At 39.8% G+C, this 19,298-nt stretch overlaps 1 protein-coding gene across 1 annotated transcript in view; it reads right to left on the bottom strand.

Moving 5' to 3' along the window:
- LOC137095986 (scavenger receptor cysteine-rich type 1 protein M130-like) overlaps positions 1 to 13,707 on the bottom strand; it is a 34,007-nt gene extending 20,300 nt beyond the window's left edge. The window contains exons 1-7 of the mRNA XM_067463258.1: positions 13,609 to 13,707; positions 12,548 to 12,677; positions 8,863 to 9,168; positions 6,913 to 7,218; positions 4,093 to 4,398; positions 2,148 to 2,253; positions 1,948 to 2,069 (exon numbers count right to left, since the gene is read on the bottom strand). Of these exons, the coding sequence (XP_067319359.1) occupies positions 1,948 to 2,069; positions 2,148 to 2,253; positions 4,093 to 4,398; positions 6,913 to 7,218; positions 8,863 to 9,168; positions 12,548 to 12,677; positions 13,609 to 13,707 (1,375 nt within the window). The remainder of the gene's footprint in view (positions 1 to 1,947; positions 2,070 to 2,147; positions 2,254 to 4,092; positions 4,399 to 6,912; positions 7,219 to 8,862; positions 9,169 to 12,547; positions 12,678 to 13,608) is intronic.
- Positions 13,708 to 19,298: the final 5,591 nt, after the last annotated feature.

Here is a 19,298-nt window from a genome sequence, read left to right as displayed (position 1 = left end):
TATACTGCAAATGCTTACTTTGCGTAATGGGTTGAGCCGCCCCTGGCTGGAGCCATGAGTAGCCAGGGACTGTTGGGTTGGGGAAATTCTGTTTCCTGAAGCCTCTGGCTTGACATGATTCGGTAAAGAACAGTAAAGAACAACACTCAAAACCAGGGGAATTCCAGACAGGAAACAATCAGGGCTAGCTAATCATCTTCCAATGAAGGATTCCCCCAGGCAGTAAGCAGCCAGACCTTGAAGCTGCAAGGCCAATAAATGATAATCAAGGTGGCCAATTACTACATTCCCACCTGCCTCAAACAGACAAGAGTTCTTTCTCAAACCCTGGACATTCCATAGACATATAAATCCCACTTGCCTAGTTTATGACAGACCTCACAACCTCTGAGGGTGCCAGCTGTAGAATGCAGGTGAAACATCAGAAGATAATGCTTCTGGAACATGGCCACACAGCCAAGGAAATTCACAACAACCCAATGATTCAGTTTGTTTTCCAACTTTGTGACTACTCCTAACTATATCCTTTCCATGCCAATTTTTTGCTTGGAAGGAAAGGTTCCTTTTATAACTTTCCATTTCTTTCCTTCTCCTTTTATGTGCCTTTTCCTCAGTGTGCATGTGCAGAGGGGATCTTCCCTTCCACCATAATCTCCCCACTGGGCCACAGAAATCAATGGGAGGGGGCAACTACTCTATTTGGTCTCATGGGGTCTAAACTTCCCTTACAATTGTAAACAGTGGCATTGTCCAATAGGCGGTTTACAGTAAACATTGCCTTTCAAGAAAGTCTTAAGAGTGGGGATTTCACCTCAGAAGGGAAGAATAAGTAGGAGGTCTTGCCTAAAATTAAATAAATAGTTATTCTCTTTTCCTGCTTCCATTGTAATATTATTAATTCAAAAAGCAAAACAAAATGTTTACTCAAACACCTTCTCTTTGCTCCTCTGGATATCTTTCCTCCTCTGAAAATATCTGGCTGAATCCTGTTTAAGGAGGTTTGGTGTTTCAGAAAAAGTCACCAAGTGACTAAAAGTCCTTCAGTGTTGACTCTTTGTGCTTGCCATCTTTATTTCTCTGAATGGCTTTGCCCCCCTCCGTTCCCCTATGATGACTTATTGGGAACCTTTAAGTTTATTATGGCAGCCCAAACATGAGACCTAAATAGCCTAAAGCCACCAGATACCATTTAATTCTTTTGTAGCTCAGCAGTGTCCATCCTGGTTGGTACTTGAATGGGAGATTAGCGACAATTGTCAGATATATTTCACTGGAAAAAAATAGGCAATTTGTCCTCTTTGTCTTAGAAAGACTTATGACATTCATGAGGTGTCCATAAATTGAGAGGCGACTGGAAAGCACAAGTACAAACCAAGTGTTTTCTATGTGACATTTGTTTAGAGGACTTTAAGATCATCTGGAGAGGTCCTGCTCTCGGTCCCGTCACCATTACAAATACGGCTGGCGGGAACGAGAGACAGGGCCTTCTCAGTGGTGGCCCCTCGGCTATGGAATGCCCTTCCTAGGGAGATTAGATCAGCTTCCTCACTCCTATCATTCCAGAAGAATCTTAAGACAGGGCTATTTGAGCGGGCATTTGAAAATACGGAGGAACTGATATAATAATGGAATAACTATATGGTGGAACTGGACATTGTTTTAATTATGAAGTATGCTGATGTTTTTTATATTGTATATTGCAATTGTATCCTTGGTGGCATTGAATTCTTGCCTTGTAAATCGCCTCGAGTTGCCGGAAGGCTGAGGGGGGCGGTATAGAAATGTACTAAAATAAATAAATAAATAAATAAATAAATAAATAAATAGAGGGTGTTTGCTATTTCTTTCCTTTAAGACTGAAAGAATTTTCCTTCCACAAGGTCACCAAGCACATACTTGAACCCTCCTGGCCTAGTCTGACTCTCCAACCAGTTCACCAACAATTACCTGGACACATAAAGGGAACAGCTTTTTCATGACTGCAGCTTTCCTCTTTAAAATCTGTCAGGTCACATTCAGTAAGGTCATTTGCTGTCCATTTGCAGGAATCTATAGATGGCCTCTTGCTTCTGTAAAATGGAAATATTTTTGAGTCCAATGAGATTTTGCTACAGCCTATTTCCTTGCAGACAACATGGTGATCATACTTATCCCAGTTTTTATCACATATGGATATGGCTTTCCATTGCTGCTTGTGGAGCACCTCGACTGTCCCAGAACAGCGGCTTGAACCATTGGCCAACCTGATCCAGCCTGAAAAGGGAAAAGCCAATATGATTTCTTCCTCTCCCAGTTTATTTTCCTTTTAGGTATAGAATTATTTGTTACACAGGGACATTCAGGAGAAGTGGGTAGTGTCCCCTGCTAAAGCCCTACAGCAGCAGTGCATGGCTCAAACACAAGCTGTGGCATATGGTAGGCTGAGGGGTAAATGTAGTAACAGGGATTAATGCCACCAATAATAATAATAAGAAGAAGAAGAAAAGTGATATCTAGATCAGCATCCTCCCAAGGCACCCTGATGTTCTTCTCAAGCATCATGTATCATCCATTCTCAGCTGGTTTTCCCTCCTTCCCTCAGCTGGCTTCCCCTTGCCTTTCCCCATCTCTAATGCAGACAAGCAGGACTGCATCTTATGTATTACATCTAATTTATCTTATGTAGATGGTAAGCTGCTATGAGTGCCTTTGTGGTTGAAAAGCGGAGTAAAAAATCTCTAAATAAACAAAAAAATTAGAAAATTTAGACAAGATGTTTTCAGGTGAGGATGGTCAACTGGCAACTGGGAAAGCTCATGGAAACTAGCAGATGTTTGGAGGCTAGAAGTGAGCATTTTCTGAAGCACAATGGTTTACAGAAAATTAGATGGTTTTCTGGGAAAGTTGTGAAGCTTTTGTAGAAAGGCTGTGTAGTTCCCTTTCTTTGTAGAGGAAAGTTGCCGAATGCCTGAAAGCTGTAGGAAGAAAAACTTACTTTTTGTTCCTGATACCTACCTGGATATAAAAATATGGAGGTTTATCATTATTCATATCTGGTTGAAGATAAGAATCATTTATACAGATTAACATTTTGAGTGGCTTGGTCTTTAAATGTTTGTAAACAATCATGTATTGAAGTATTCTTGCCAGGTGTTGCCGCATGTTTTGTGTCCTTGAAGGTATTGCAGGAGGCCTGACTCTTTTACTGATATGGCACATAGAAAGAACTATGCTTTCCTACCTGATGGAGAAGATCTCTAAATTACTAAGAATAACCCTGAACTCTACAGTAGAATTAAAAGGCAAGTGGTGGAAGCTCCTTCTTTGGAGGCTTTTAAGCAGAGGCTGCATGGCCATCTCTCAGGGGTGCTTTGAATGTGATTTTCCTGCTTCTTGGCAGAAAGGGCTTGTACTGGATGGCCCACAAGGTCTCTTCCGACTCTATGATTCAATAAGTGAGAGCACTTCCAGAATTGTGGGTGATGTGATCAGGTCCTATGATGTCATTTCCTGAGTGGGCAGATTTGGCATCTAGGTTGGCAAGGTCCCATCTCCCTATCTATGTTGTGTGTCCTCTCAGTAGTTAAGAAAACATTTCAGATTGGGATTGATTGAAGGTGTGTAAATCTCTGCCACTAAGAGCTCTTGAGAAAATAGTATTATTGTCCCGAATGGTTTAGAAGAATTAATTATCAAAGTGGTCCCAGTTGGAAGCTATACGTGACCATCAATGCAGTTCTGCAATTCTGTCATAGATTAGTCCCAAGTCTTGGGAGTACATATAGTCTATTAGTTTGGGGTTCCTGCCTTCTGGAATTGAACATATGTGAAAAGCATGTTTATGAATGAAGGATTTGGTTTTTTGCTTAGGGTGGAGACTGGAGGCATGTGGGTATGGAAATGTGGCCAGTGCTTATCCATAGCTACCAAGATCTGTTTCTAGACACTTAACTTCAGGTATCTGAGGAAGTGGACCTTAGTTTACACAAGCTTCTGACACCTACTTCTTTCTTGCAGTAAATTTCCAAAGTGCTGCAAAACCCCTTGGCACTCTGCCTCTGCCGTTGTCTCTTTTCATGCCCTCTTCTCCTGAATCCTTTGCCAGAAACCTACCTGTGCACTCCACGCTGGCATCCTGGCTGTGGTTGCAGTGGTGCTCTCCCCATGGGCTTCGGGGACACTCCCTCAGGGATGCCTCTTTCCCCGTACAGTTCAGTCCCTCCAGCCAGATGGGACCAGATCCTTGGCCATGATGAGCTCCTCTGAATGCTTTGAGGGCATTGCCACAGCCCAGTTCTCTGCATACAACCTGAGCATCATGGATGTCCCAGCTGGTATCACACACGGTTCCCCACTCTTGGTTGTGCAAGAGCTCTATCTGCCCAGAGCAGGGATTTGGGCCATTCACCAGGTGAGCCTCTGATGGGAGAAAATAAAATAATGTTGAAATGTACCCATATAATTAGATTCAGCAGTTTAAACACAGCTTTTGTATTTCTCAAGGGGAGAAATCAATAAAAATGTTCTGTGGAAACTTTCAGGAGAAATCAGATATGTTAAATCTTTATATTTTAATTCTAATTCTGAATTGCATTGTAAAAATAATATTATATTTCTCTGACTGCCCCTACACAAGGAATAAAGAGCACCAGTCAAATGCCAGAATGTCTCCTTCTTCGTTATTGTCTCTCCCAAAAAGTTTAGCACATCTATAGGGATAACATGGGTCACAGAGGAAGAGGAGAAATACTTCTGGTCTGAGAGGCCTATTTCCACTTTTGAATTTTGCACAGACTGAATTATGGAACTGTGCATGGCTTCTTCCTCACCAATGCACTCTTGCCTCTGCCCAAAAAGGCACCTATGCATTTCCACCTGGCAATCAGGAGAAAAAGGTTAATTCTCACTTCTTCATGAGGAGGAAATCAGAATGAGGGACTTCTGGTCCATAGACATCTACTGAGACATGTGATCAGGTCTCAACTCCAGGCTGTTTTTCCATACACAAATGAGTATTTCTGCATAAATTTAGTAATTTCTGCACAGAAAATGCTGTTTTCTACCACATGTGACATTTGTGCCAATAAAATCTGCCCAAATTCTTAGTATCAGATTGAGACTCAAAAAACATTTTTCTACAATATTTCAAATAAGTATACGTATTTATTTGCATACATTGTTTAAAGTGCTACAGTCGAACTCTCTGAGGGAATATACAGGGTTAGTCAAAATGCATAGGCCAATAAGCCATTCAATTGAATGGCTTATTGGCCTATGCATTTTGACTAACCCTGTATTTGAGTGTTAAAAGGCAGCAAGTTATCATCTTGAAAGACCCTAAGATGGCAGTGCTATGGCTGACAAGTTTAAGATTGGGCTTCTCCAAGGCATTGCACACTGGGCTCCCTCTGTGCCAAGTTCGGAAACTCCAGTTACTTCTAAATATGGCAGTCAGATGGGAATGTCAGTCAGGTTGTTGGAAAGGTTTGTTGCAATAATAAATGCTTCACTGGTCCAGGGGAAATTCCCATCCTGCCTCAAGCAGGCAGTGGTAAGACCTCTATTAAAGAAGACTTCCCTGGACCCGACTATATGTAACAACTGCAGACCAATTTCCAACCTTCCTTTTCTGGGCAAGGTTCTGGAGTGGGTGGTTGCCTTGCAGCATCAGGGATTCCTCAATGACAATGATTTTCCGAATTGTTTGCAGTCTGGCTTCATGTCTGGGCACAGTACCTTGGTGGATGACCACCGCAAGGAACTGGACAGGGGGAGTGTGACCCTGCTTTTTCTCTAACCCTAACCCTATCCCTTAGTCATCTGTCATCCAACGTAAACATATCTAGATGCCTACATTTCTATTGGAATTCAACTCCACACTGTCAAAGTCTACAGTCCTCAATAAGGAACAGTTAGCTTTAGAAGAGGCTGAGGGAATGCCCCCCCCCCCCCCGCCATGACTCCTGAATGTCACTTGGACATTCTATTTGCTCTCTCTTTTTCTCTCTCTTTGTGCTCTCATCCTGATTAGTAAAACAAATACTTTTCAGGTTGCATGCCTTTGTTTAAAACCTCTGTATTTTCTACCTTTGCAAGCGGACCTCTCTCTGCTTTGTGTGTTTGAAGAGATGTAATGTTTGGAGGTCTTCCTCTTGTTTAAGTCTCTGAAGAGATGGAGTTTAAGAGAAGCTCAGACCCAATTCTTTTCTATCAAGAAATGTAGTTCTTATATTTTTAAATAAACCTTTTTGAAACTTTAAAGATTGAACTCTGCATCTTCAGTCCCCTCGGGGAGATAGGGCGGAATATAAATAAAGCTTTATTCTTATTGTCTTTGCCTCCTAAGCTCAACCTTCTTTTGCAGCCACAACACTTTCCCTTTTGCTTGATGTGAGCTGACTCCTCAGTTTGGTATCTTGTTTATGTTTTTGAATGCTCTGCTCTTTTGGGGAGTTTTTCCTAACCATTTCCAGATCATTCCTCACGAAGATCGCATCCAAACTATCTTTTGCCTGACACTCCAAATGTACAAGGTCCACCTGCTCCACTGCTTTTCCTTTCTTTTGCTCTTTCAGGTCATACCAAGCCCCTATACCTTATCTTACGCACGCACACGCACACGCACGCACACACACACACCTCTTACATTCTTACAATCCAATCTCACCCTTCCTGTTTCTTTGTGGACACTTCACCCCAGCCCTCTCTCTTTTCACTATTTCTAAAAAGAATTCTGAGGCCAAACGGAGCCCAGAGAAGTCACGTGGATGAAAGCCCTTTAGTTAGTTTGCAACTTTCCTGTGCAGTGCCTGAAATCATTCCTCAATAAAGGGAAATTATAAAAGGAAAAGTTTAAAATCCACAGAACACTATGTTGCTACAGTAGTAAGTGTGTGTGAACTTTCCTGGTCACAGGGCCCCCTGACTCATTACCTGAGCAAATCACACCAGCAGCTTCTCCAGATTCACAGGGTCCCCAATCCCTTACATCACAGAGTATAATAGAATCCCCTTTCATGATGCAAGAATAATAGGCTAATTTGACTGGATTATATTTTCTTCCAAAGTGGAATCCTCTCGGGGTTGATAAGGCTGGTCCACAGTTTAATGTCCTACAAAAAAATTCAGCCGTCCCCAGATTCCAGTAATCATCATCACAAATGGTATTCCACTGCTGCTCCCCGAACATTTCCAGTCTCCCAGAACATGGATTTGAACCGTTGACCAATCTGATCTGACCTGAAATGATGGAAAAGAAAGCTTGTTATTTTCCAACTTCATTCACTCTCCGTAGGAGAAGGCTTTTCACACTGAGGCTGCCCCAAGCGTTTGAGTGGTCATTTTAAGAACATAGAGCCACCCCAGATCTTCTTGTTCCTTTACTTTGAGATATTAATGTAATGGAAAGCACCCCCCTCCCAATAGGAAGCATTTGAAAGATAAAGCACAGCACAGCAGGATAGCTTACTCACGCACAGCAGGAGGAAACAGTGTGACTGGAGAAATCCTGAGCTTAAAACCAATGAGCAGCAGAGCTTACCTTGAAGTGTGAAAAACAGTTTATTGCAACATAAAAAACTACATTTTATAGAGAGGAAAAAATGGGGTCTAGACCAGGGGTCCCCAAGCTCTTTGAACAGGGGGCCAGTTCACTGTCCCTCAGACTGTTGGAGGGCCGAACTATAGTTTATACGGGAATATTGTGAAACATTTGTTTTATATATTGTAAAACATTTATTTGTAATTACAAATAAATGAAATTTTGACTTCAAGCATGTCGTGGCATGGGTAACAGGTTTACTATAGCAGCAGGAATCCATGAATATGTTTACTGATTAGCCTATTGGCCAAACTCCCATGACCTCTTGTCATGGGAGTTTGGCTGATAGTTTGTGGCAGCCACACAAAGTTTCTGGATGAGTAGAGGCGGCCCTAGGTAATTTTCAAAGGTAAGCAAACAGTATTTTGGTGCTCCCCCCCCCCCCCCAACCAATCACAGGAAGGCCCCGATCTGCTTGGCTGCCTTCTCGCTCCCTCCATTCAGATCCAGCACACACAGCATCCACACCTCCACCTCCCTCTTCCTTCCCAGCCCTCGAGCAGGAGAACAGCAGCAGCCAGGCTGCTATTGGTTCAGCCGCCCCTTCAAGGGTCGGATAAATGCCCCCAGGGGGCCGGATCCAGCCCCCGGGCCATAGTTTGAGGACCCCTGGTCTAGACTGTCAAAATAGAAACTTGATTTAATCTCTATTTCCATCTAAACTTAAACCAAAAGGAAAGACTCAAAACTACATTCTGTATTCAGCTCTCTCACACAAAGACTTAAGAGAGAACACACTGACTGTGAGGTCTTGGTGGCTGAACACAAAAGGCATGCAACCTGAAACACATCAGTCTACATCATCAATGAGGACGAGAATAGAGTGAAAAGACAGACCGAGACAACAGGTTTTCAGGGCGGATAATGGGGAAGGTCTTCCCTTGCCTAATCCTGATTGCTACTTGATTTTTTGGGCGCACATGTTCATGTTTGTGTCAATTCGATACTATAAAACCCATGATCCAAAGACAATCAAACATGGCACTTTTATTGTATGTCTTGTCTTGTCTTGAAAGTAAGGATCAACGCTTAGTTAAACTCTAGAAATTCAGTCTCCTCCGTTTCTAGTCTCTGAATTGGGAAATAAAAAGGACTAGAGATATTAAGATGTATGGATTGTCTAATCTGTTGATCTTAATACATTTCATTCATTCGGGGATACTGTGCATCAACAATTTCCTTTCTTTGTAAGAAAGTGTCCAGCCTTCTAACTATAAAGCCTGATGCTCAGAATTTTGCTTTGGTTCTACCTGTTCTAGTTACCTGCTATTCTAGAAACTCACCTGAGCACTTTACACTCACATCCTGGCTGTGGTTGCAGCTGTGCTTTCCCCAAGGGCTTTTGGGACAGGCAGCCAGAGATGTTTCTCCTCCCGTACAGTTCACATTCTCCAGCCAAATCAGACCAGACCCTTGGCCATAGCGAACTCCCCCAAATGCTGTTGAGGCATCTCCACAATTCAGTTCCCGGCACACAACTTGAGCATCACGGGCATCCCAGCCACTGTCACACACAGTCCCCCACTGCTGCTTGTGTAACACCTCAAGATTCCCGGAACAGCGATCGGGGCCATTTACTAGGCGGAGCTCTGATGGGACAAATGAGTTAATTGTGCAATAAGTTGTAATATTCATTTTGAATTGTCTCATCATAGTCTTTTCATGGTTATGTTATCAAACACGACTACCCCAACCCCTAATAAAAAGTGATTTATAGTTAGGAATTTATAGGTTCCCAAGGGCAACAAGCCAGGATAAGATAGTGGCTTAGCCCCATCACCCCCAGACCCTTCTCTCTCCCCATCTATCCTCCTAACCATAAACTTAATTTGATTCCATTTTTATTTCTATGAAGCTATGAAACATGTTCTATTTTACTTCTTGGCTCAAGAGCCATCACTCAAGAATGCTTCTCAGCCTCGGGCTAAGGATATAACAAAAGATAGACAATAGCTCTCAACTGCCCCACCGCAGCCCCCTCAATGGACTTTCTGAAGACCCTTCTTTGTTTACCTGGAAAACCCTGTTTCTGCGCTTCCAGGAGCAAAGGCCACATGATAAAGTGACATAACACTGGTCTTGTCATATGGAACTCCATTCTGAAGGGGAAATCTATGTAAATTGAGAAATCCCCCCTAAAAGGATGGCAGGGAGACAACACGGAGGAGTTGACTCTTAATGAAGAAGTATTTATTTGTCAGCCTGCAAATGGCGGATAGTTTAGTTCAAGCTCAAAAGACTGCCACGTGTCCTCTCTGGGGTTGTAGCCTTTCAATCTGCAGATCGAATTGCTTACAAAGTCTGCCTTTTTCACTATTGGCCCACTTTCACTTATTGCATCCCTATTGTCTCACAGTAGAAAGCAAAGTGAACACCTGGAGTAGACACAAGGTCTCAAGTGGTAAGCACCTGCCAAACATGAGAAATTGGGAGTGGGAGAGTTCAAGAAGAAGGAAAAAACAATTGAAATGTCAAACTGCATTGTAATGTACAGATTAAGTTTTGAAAGGTTTAGAAATAGTGGTTTACAAGCAGCATTGGATATTCCAGTGGCATTAACATTAACACGTGTGATGGCGCGAGTGGCGCCACCTATGTATAGAACTGTTAGTTGCAAGATTTAAACTGTTGCAACATGCTTAATCCTGCCCCTTTTACCCTGCTTATGTATAGTTGTATGGATTGGTTACTTATAGCTGTCAATCAGTACTGTTTCGCTCCACCTCTTCCTGCAGGAGGGGAGTGCTTCCTTTCTTTTCATTCTGCCATCAGAGTTTGTACCAGATGGATGTGAGTAAGAGACTTGACTCTAAAAGACCCTGATTTAAATTACCTCTCAGCACCAGTTCTGAGGGTTTTTACCCTTGAGACTTGTGCTTCATGTTCAGACCAACCTGAATGATGTTGGAAGTCTCAAGCGCCTTCTAACCGGTTCTTTTGGCACCAGAGGAAGATCCTGAGTCTTCAAACATAGGCCATCTGAACTGGGGTTGTGGTTTGCTCCAGCATTCACAGCCATTGAGGAAAGAGGAAACTTGGAAAGGCTTCTCAGCTTCAAACACCTTGGACCCAGGACTAACTGAGACTGTAACGTATATTTTCCTTCACCCCTCTGAAGTTTCCAGCTCATTGCTTTAAAGAAATAACTCTTTGTGATCGATAAAACTTATTTTGAGTTATTTACAGCGTTTTGGGTTTTTGAGAGTTCCAGATTCCTATAGGAGGGCAAGAAGCAATCCCCTGGGGAGAGATGCCACGTCCATGTCCCCTTCATTAAGAATAATAGCCCCCAGGCGCAACGGCACAACATGCAAAAGGAATATGATCAATGTGTTGTTGAAGGCTCTCATGGCTGGAATCAGTGGGTTCCCGTAAGTTTTCTGGGCTGAGTTGCCATGTTCCAGAAGCATTCTGTCCTGACATTTTGCCCACATCTATGGCAGGCATCCTCGAAGTTGTGAGGTATATTGGAAAGGCAAGGGAGGTTTTATATATCTGTAAGAAAGTTCAGAGTGAGAGAAAGAACTCTTGTTTCTTGGAGGCGTGTGAATGTTGCAACTAATCACCTCGATTAGCATTGAAAAGCCTTGCAGTTTCAAGGCCTGGCTGATTCCTGCCTGGAGGAATCCTTTGTTGGGAGGTGTTAGCTGGCCCTGTTTGTTTTATGTCTGGAATTTCTCAATTGTCAGAGTGTTGTTCTCTATTCACTAGTCTTGTGTATTTGTATGGAATCGCTATCCATTTCAATTTGTTTCATTTGTTTTGCCCCATTTTACTTTTTGTTCACCACTTCCCAAAATGGGGCACCTATCTGAAAGGGTGTTATGTTTCGTATCCAAAAGAACAAAAAATGTTGGCCATTGGTGGCAATGGAAGGGTTTCCCAAGCTCCTCTTCCCCTCAGTTTTAGAGCTAGAGGGCATGGAGCACACATGGAGGGCATGTCAACCACTTTTAGTCCACTAACTTTTAAAATATTTGGGTCATCTCATGATTTTTATGGATTTGTTTTCTTTCGATAAATAAAATTCCCTCTTTCCCCTGCTGGCCCCGCCCTCCAAATTATCCAGCAACAGCAGCAGCAGAAGGGAGGCAGGGTACCATTTCTTCCTCCCAAATGTCACAGATGCTCCACACACATCACACACACAACCCAGTGCTTGGCCCCACTATTTCACTTCTTAATAAAAATATAACCACAGCAGGCAACGTCTTCAAAAGCTTTTGCAGTAGCAGCAAGACTTCCGGTGGACATGGCAATGGGGCTACCTCGTTGAGAGCTAGCTCCTGATGAGGACTTGCATTGTGGCAGACAGGTCGAGCTGGAAAGCTCCCGTCTTTGCCGTATTGAGTGCAAAGGTGTCGCGAATCCCAAAGTGAGCTCGAAGACCCCAAAGACCTTTCATCCCTCAAGGAGGGGAGGTCGAGTGGGTCTGAGTAGCACATGGGAAGGCGAGCCGCCCCGCAAGGATCGAGTCACAAGGCACGTTTAACTGTTGCCATTCCATTCACAACAAAGAAGAAATAAGAAAGAAATCTCCTACAAGGGGAAATAACAAGAAAGATTCTGATTTCAGGTAACGGGGGATTTCCCCCCAAGTATTAGAAAGAAGGGAAAAAATTCTAAGAAAAATAGATACTTTAAAAGAAAGAAGAGAACTGAATTGATAAGGAATAAATGATCTCTGCAGCAGTTGGAAGAGTCTTGGATGAGTAAATGAATATATAAACTTTAGTAAATATTAGTAAGAAAATAAGGGAAAAGAAGTTTTTTTTAAGAATACATTATTTGCATATTATTGGAAATTAGAATAAATTTGAAATTAAGAGAATTAATCAAAGCAAATTGAACAGACTGAATATTATATATATAAATATCTTGAAGGATTTGCCTGTTCTGTTTAGCTGTTGCCACTGACCCCTTCCCCCCCCCCCGAAAGGAAATGTGGAAAATAAGAAGAAATCTGACCTTGATTATTGTTGTGATTAGCAGCAGCCTTCTTCATAAACACCTGAACACACAACTGAGAGGAAGTGACGAAACGGAAGGCAGCTGAGCAGAAAAGGAAAAGGCCGAGCCAAGCATCAAAGGCGGAAAACTAAGTCAAGGAAGGGCAGAAGTGAGAGGAAGGAAGTAGGAAGAAGGCCATTTTGGAAAACCATAGAGAAAGAACGTTACAGAGCAGCAAACATTTTTTTAATAAATTTAATTTGATTAATAAATTAAATAAATAAAATTGAACAGTCGGTATAGTTCAACACCAGGACGAGAAGCAGATGGGCTGAGAGTTATATTCAAGGACGAGAAGCAGAAAGATTCAAGGACGAGAAGAAGACGATAGGAGGGAGAGGATGAGGAAACGAGGAAGAGAAGCAGACTGAGAAGCCAATACAGACGAGGACGAGAAGCAGACAAGGAAATTTATGCAGACGAGGACGGGAAGAAGACGAATTTAATAAACATGGATGAGAAGCAGACGATTTAAAACAATTAGGAAAGGATAGATGTCAAGACCCAGAAGCCTTAATTAGAGCCAAACACAAAATAAGAGTTCAAACACAGCATTAATGTGCAAAAATAGTCTTTCAAAGCACTTAACTTCAGTGCAAAGAGTCTCAGGAGTAATTTGGCATCAAAAACAAAGCGATACCAGTAACAAAAATATAACCCGGATTATAGCGCTGCCTTATAATCCGGATTAAACTCAAAGTTAAGCAATTCGCTTGGAAATTGGCACAGCACAAAAACACAATCACAGAAGATGGAAAAATGAAGTCCCAAAATGAGGAATTGTTCAAGCACACAGTTATAAGAGTTCAAAGTCCAGAAAAATAATAATGATGGTCAAACCGGTCCGTGGTCAAGCCGTTGGTAAACAAACGCTGGAACGCAGGAATCACTGAGGAACAGGAATTCAGGAACACACAAAGCTGTAGCCCAAGGACCCAATTCAAGAGTTGGCAGTACAAAGAGTTACATCCAATAAAAACGCTTTGCCTTCTGCAAAGTATCATACAAACAGAACCCACTTTTATCTCAAAGTTCCTCATCAGAGCTTGATGAGCTCCCCACCCTTTCTTCATCGCTCTCAGCTGCCCCCAATCCTGCAGCTGAATCCAAGCGCCCATCCCTCCACCTCTGCCAGCATCTGCTAAGACTTAGATCCTGCCAAGAGGTCCCTGGCTGCCAATCCTCAGTGAACCCCTCAAATTCCTCACTAGAGGTGGGTTGATTGCAAATGTCCCTTATTTGTTGAACACGGGTCCAATCCAATTCCTCCTCTTCCATATCACTCCCAGACCCAGAACTCCTTTCAAACCCCAGGAAATCCTCATCCTCTGTTGGCGCACTAAATATTTCCCAGATGTGCTTCCTCTGCAATTCCCCTTCAGACTCCGGCTCGCGAGCAGCCCTCTTTACACCTCTTCTCTCTTCCCCATCCCCCATCTTGCAATCAGAGAAGCCTTGAAACGTGTCAGTATCACTTGGGGCCATAATGATTTCCCTAATGCGCTTACGCTGCTGTTCTCCCTCCGACTCCTGAGCAGACATTTTCTCCCTGCTACCAGGAGTAGCAACGCTACCAACACGCTGAACTATAACACTAGAAGTGCTAGGGAAAGCAAGTTGAATTAATCTAAGGAGAGCAATATAATATATATATATAAATTGATTTAAAATCAAATATTAAGATTAATTAAATTTTGAAAACCAATTGAACTAGCTGATTTAATTGAATGAACTGCCTTAAATTTGATTAGAATATTTAAGTTCTTCTCCTCTCTTCTGAATATTTTAAGACCTTTTAAAAGAAGGAAATCAATATTTAATAGTTTAATTAAATTGAATTAATTAAATTGATCTAATTGAATTAACAAATGAATTCGTAAACCCTGAATGCTATTTAGAAAGAAAATTAAATAAGGAAATATATTAACTTCTCCTGCGACGAATCTTAAATCACCCACGACAGGGCAAGAGAAACTATAAAGCTAATACCAGAGAAGAGGATAAACTAAAGTCAAATATATACTGGACTCTATAAACAAATCAGAAAGCAAAAAGTATAAAGAGTAATAAACAGGAATTCAAGAGAAAAGGAGCTAACAATAGATGATATCTAAAGGGAAGACAGATAAAGAGAAACAAGAAAAGAACTTTAAGAAGATGGAGGTAAAGTTCATGGAAATGAAAAAAGAAATGAAAGAAGAATTTGGGCAAATGAAAAAAGACATTACACAATTATATGGAGAAGTTAAAGAACTGAGAAGCAGTAAAGAAAAAACAGAAGAAACTCAATCTGAAATTTTACAGAAGATAAAAGGATTAGATAAACAAAAAGAAAAATTGGAATTTAAACAGGAAAAACTACTTCAAATACAAATGGATTTTCAATTAAGATTTAGAAATATTCCAGAAGAAGAGAACGAAGATATCAGACTAACAATGACTAAAATGCTAGCAAGCTGCATGGAATGTGAAGAGGACGATATAGATCAAACATGAAGAATTGCATCATTCTACGCAAGAAAAAACAAGGTGGCAAGGGACGTAATAGTTAAATTCACAAGGAAAAAAGTCAGGGATGATGTTTTGTATAAAAGTAATAGAAATCCCATCTATTTCAAGGAAAAGAAAATTGTAGTTTTGAAGGAATTTCCACAAGCTACGCTGACTAGAAAAAGAAAATACTATTTCCTGACAGAAGAACTTTTAAAAAAAGAGATAAGATACAGGTGGGAGAGAAAAGAAGGAATAATGGTGACTTACAATGAAGAAAGATACTGGTTGACTACAGAACAGAAAGCTAAAGTATTTTATGAAAAATCAATGAAAGAAAATGAAGAAGAAGAGGAGGTGGAAGAAGAAGAAGGAGAGTATCTTCTCCAAGAAAAGGAATTAAAGCTAAGAAAGCAAGATATAAGTTGCCAAAGGATTACCAATACTCCCTGAAAGGACATAAACAAATAAGACCCACACCTCAAGAAAAAGAAGAAGGAGCATATGGAATGGAAGAGACAGCATCTGGACTAGCGGATTTGGCACTTGGTGACATAGGATTGGATGTGAATACTAACAAATAAAATGATGAAGCGTCAAATAAAATGTTTTTCAAATAATATTAACGGTCTTAACTCGCCCCAAAAACGTAAAAAGTTATGGAACAATCTAAGTAAATCTAAATATGGCATAATTACTCTTCAAGAAATGCACATCTGCCATAAACACATAGTGCACCTTACAAACAAAAAATTGGGAAAGGAGTATTATTCCTCTTATGAGAAAAAAAGAGGAGGGGTAACCTACGTGAAAGAAAATATAGGATCGGAATTGGCTTTTAAAGATGTGGAGGGCAGATGTGTTGCAGTTAAAATAATAATTGGTGACTCAAAGATATTAATTTGCAATATTTATGCACCAAATTGCCCGAAAACTAAATTTATACAATTTTTACTTACCAAATTGAAGGAAACAGAATTCAATGAATTGATTCTGGTAGGGGACTTTAATGGAGTGGTTGATAGCCAAAAAGATAAAAGTACAAAAAAATAAAAGAAAGGCAAAGGAAAGTACATTGCCTCAGAAATTTTTGAAATTCCAAGAAGAATTTGTTTTAGAGGATACTTGGAGGATGAGAAATGAGAATAAAAAAGACTACACCTTCTTCTCTGGCAGACACCAGTCATGGTCTAGAATAGACATGGCTTGAACAACTAAAAAATTAGCTTCTAAAATAATTGATATCAATATATTACTGAGAGACTTATCAGACCATTGCCCGTTGGAAATTATAATTAATCATAAAAACCAATGTAAAAATAGAGACTTAATGAAAATTTAATTAAAACAGAGGAAGATAAGGAATATTATACGAAAGTGATTCAAGAATACTTACAAATAAATGATATGGGATGCACTTAAAGCAGTTTTAAGAGGCCATTTTATACAGCAAGGGGCAAAGAAAAACAAAGATAGAAATAAAAAGATTAAAGATTTGATGACAAAAATTGCAACTAAGGAAATGGACTAAAAGAAGAGACCTGAGAAAAAAAAGTTGGAAAGAGAACTAACAATTTTGAAACAAGAAAACGTGCGATTGGAATTGGAGTTCCAAGCAAGGCAATTAAAAATTTTAAAACAACAGACTTTTGGAAACGCAAATAAACCAGGGAAATGGCTATCAAATCAAGTAAGAAAAAAGAAACAAATAAAGCAGATAACAAATATAATCACAAAGGATAAAGAATTAATGATGACTAAGAAATATTGATGGAATTTAGAAAGTTTTATAGCCAATTGTATACGAATGATAAGATAGCGAAAGAAGAAATTACGAAATATATAGGCCAAATGAAATTAAATAAAATTTCGGATGAGGACAGGGAAAATCTGAATAGAGAAATAACGGATGAGGAGATAGAAAAAGCACCGGGACCAGATGGGTTCACAGCGGGCTTTTATAAATCATTTAAACAGGCCTTAACACCAATGCTGAAGAAAATCCTAAATGAGGCAACGAAATACCAAAAAATTCCACATTCATGGAAGGAGGCAGAAATTACAGTAATAGATAAGGAAGGAACACTGGACACTGATATCAAGAATTATAGACCGATCTTTTTGTTAAATACGGACTATAAAATATTTGCAAATATCATGGCCATGAGATTAAAAGGTTTTTTAAATGAATGGATAGGAGAAGAACAAACTGGGTTCCTCCCTAATAGATATATGAAAGAAAACATTCGCACAGCACTTGATCTTCTGGAATATTATGAGGTTAATCATTAGAAAGAATTTGCTATATTATCAATAGATGCTGAAAAAGCCTTTGACAATTTAAATTGGGATTTTTTCAAGATATTAATACAGAAACTGGATATGGGAGACAAGTTTATGAATGCAGTTAATGCCATCTATAATCACCAAAAAGCCAAAGTCAAGATAAATGTTCAAGTGACTGAAGAATTTATTATTTCAAAAGGTACGAGACAAGGGTGCCCCCTATCCCCACTTATATTTATAATGGCGTTGGAAATACTGATGAAAAAAATCAGGGAAGGCAGAAATGTCAAAGGAGCAAAAATTGGGAAATTTGAATATAAAATTCGAGCCTTTGCAGATGATCTGTTAGGAATTATTGAGGACCCAAGCAATAATTTACAGAATTGGATTAGCAAAATAGAAGAATTTGGGAAAGTGGCGGAATTTAAGATGAACATGAGGAAAACAAAATTGTTATTGAAAAATGTAGGCAAAGAAAAGCAAGAGAAGATCCAGAAACAGTTCGGTGTGGAAATTGTAATATATATATATATATATTAGGAATTTGGCTTTCAGCAAGAAATGGCCAACTCCTCAAAAAAATTATGAAATGATCTGGAAAAAGACTCAAAATGACCTCCAAAACTGGAACCATCTCAAACTGTCCTTATTTGGCTGAATATCAATGGTAAAAATGAATGTGCTACCGAAGTTAATATTTCTTTTCCAGAATATATCTGTAATAAGAAATCAGACTTTATTTAAAAAATGGAAGAAAGACTTATTAAAATTTGTTTGGAAGGGGAAAAGACCAAGAATAAATTATATAAACTTAATTGAGGGGGGTCTTGGTTTCCCGGACTTGAAAAACTTGGTTTCCTGGACTTGAAAACCTACCACGAAGCATGTGCGCTCCTATGGATAAAAGAATGGATGACACTAGAGAAAGAGAAATGCTTAAATTTGGAGGGTCATGACTTAAGGGTAGGTTGGCATGCTTATATTTGGTATGACGGAGAAATCAAAGAAAAGAATTTTGGTAACCATTTTGTAAGAGCCTCATTACTAAGAACTTGGATGAGGTATAATTTTTTTTTCTATAAAACGACACCATTATGGGTCTCCCCAATGGAGGCTCATCAAAGGAGACTTTTAGGCTGGAGAATATGGCCGACATATAAAGACATTTTAATTAAGGACACAATGGACATTAAGACTTTTGAACAATTGAAAGCAAACTATGAAAATATAACATGGCTTCATTATTTACAAATTAAAGACTACTAGAAACAAGATAAAAAAACAGGGTTTGACTGGGAATATATGGGCTAAAATTCTGAAAAGGGAAAAGAAAGTAGTTACAATGATTTACAACAAATTATTATCATGGATAACAGAAAAATAACAGGTCAAGTCTTGTATGATTAAGTGGGCGGAAAACTTAAGGAGACCAGTTCAATTTTGGGAGTGGGAACAAATGTGGAACAAAAAAAAGCTAAAGTATACCTATGCTATGGATTTGAAGGAGAACTGGTTCAAAATGTTTCACAGATGGTACATCACTCCAAAGAAATTAAGCCAAATGTACAAAAACACCTTGGATAAGTATTGGAAATGTTGTGAAGAAGAAGGTACATTCTATCATATGTGGTGGATATGTAAGGAAACAACTAAATATTGGTCTTTAATCCATGAGGAAACACAAAAAATCCTAAACAGAAAATTTAAGAAAAAACCAGAATATTATTTGTTGGGCTTTACTGGGATTGGAATGGAAGTCATTTTATTTTATTTTTGGGTTTTTTTGGTTTTTTCTTGTATTTTTGTATTTTTGAATTTTTTCTCCCTTTTTCTCTCTTTTCCTTTTTCCCAGGTAGTGCCCCTACTAATTGTATATCCTACTTTTCTATCTTCTCTCTAAATATTCCCCCTCTTTCCATGTATTATGTTTTAA

The sequence above is a fragment of the Anolis sagrei genome, chromosome 2 (assembly GCF_037176765.1).
Source record: "Anolis sagrei isolate rAnoSag1 chromosome 2, rAnoSag1.mat, whole genome shotgun sequence".
NCBI lineage: Eukaryota > Metazoa > Chordata > Lepidosauria > Squamata > Dactyloidae > Anolis > Anolis sagrei.
Note: the sequence above shows the minus strand (reverse complement) of the source record. Positions and strands in the feature narration are given on the sequence as shown.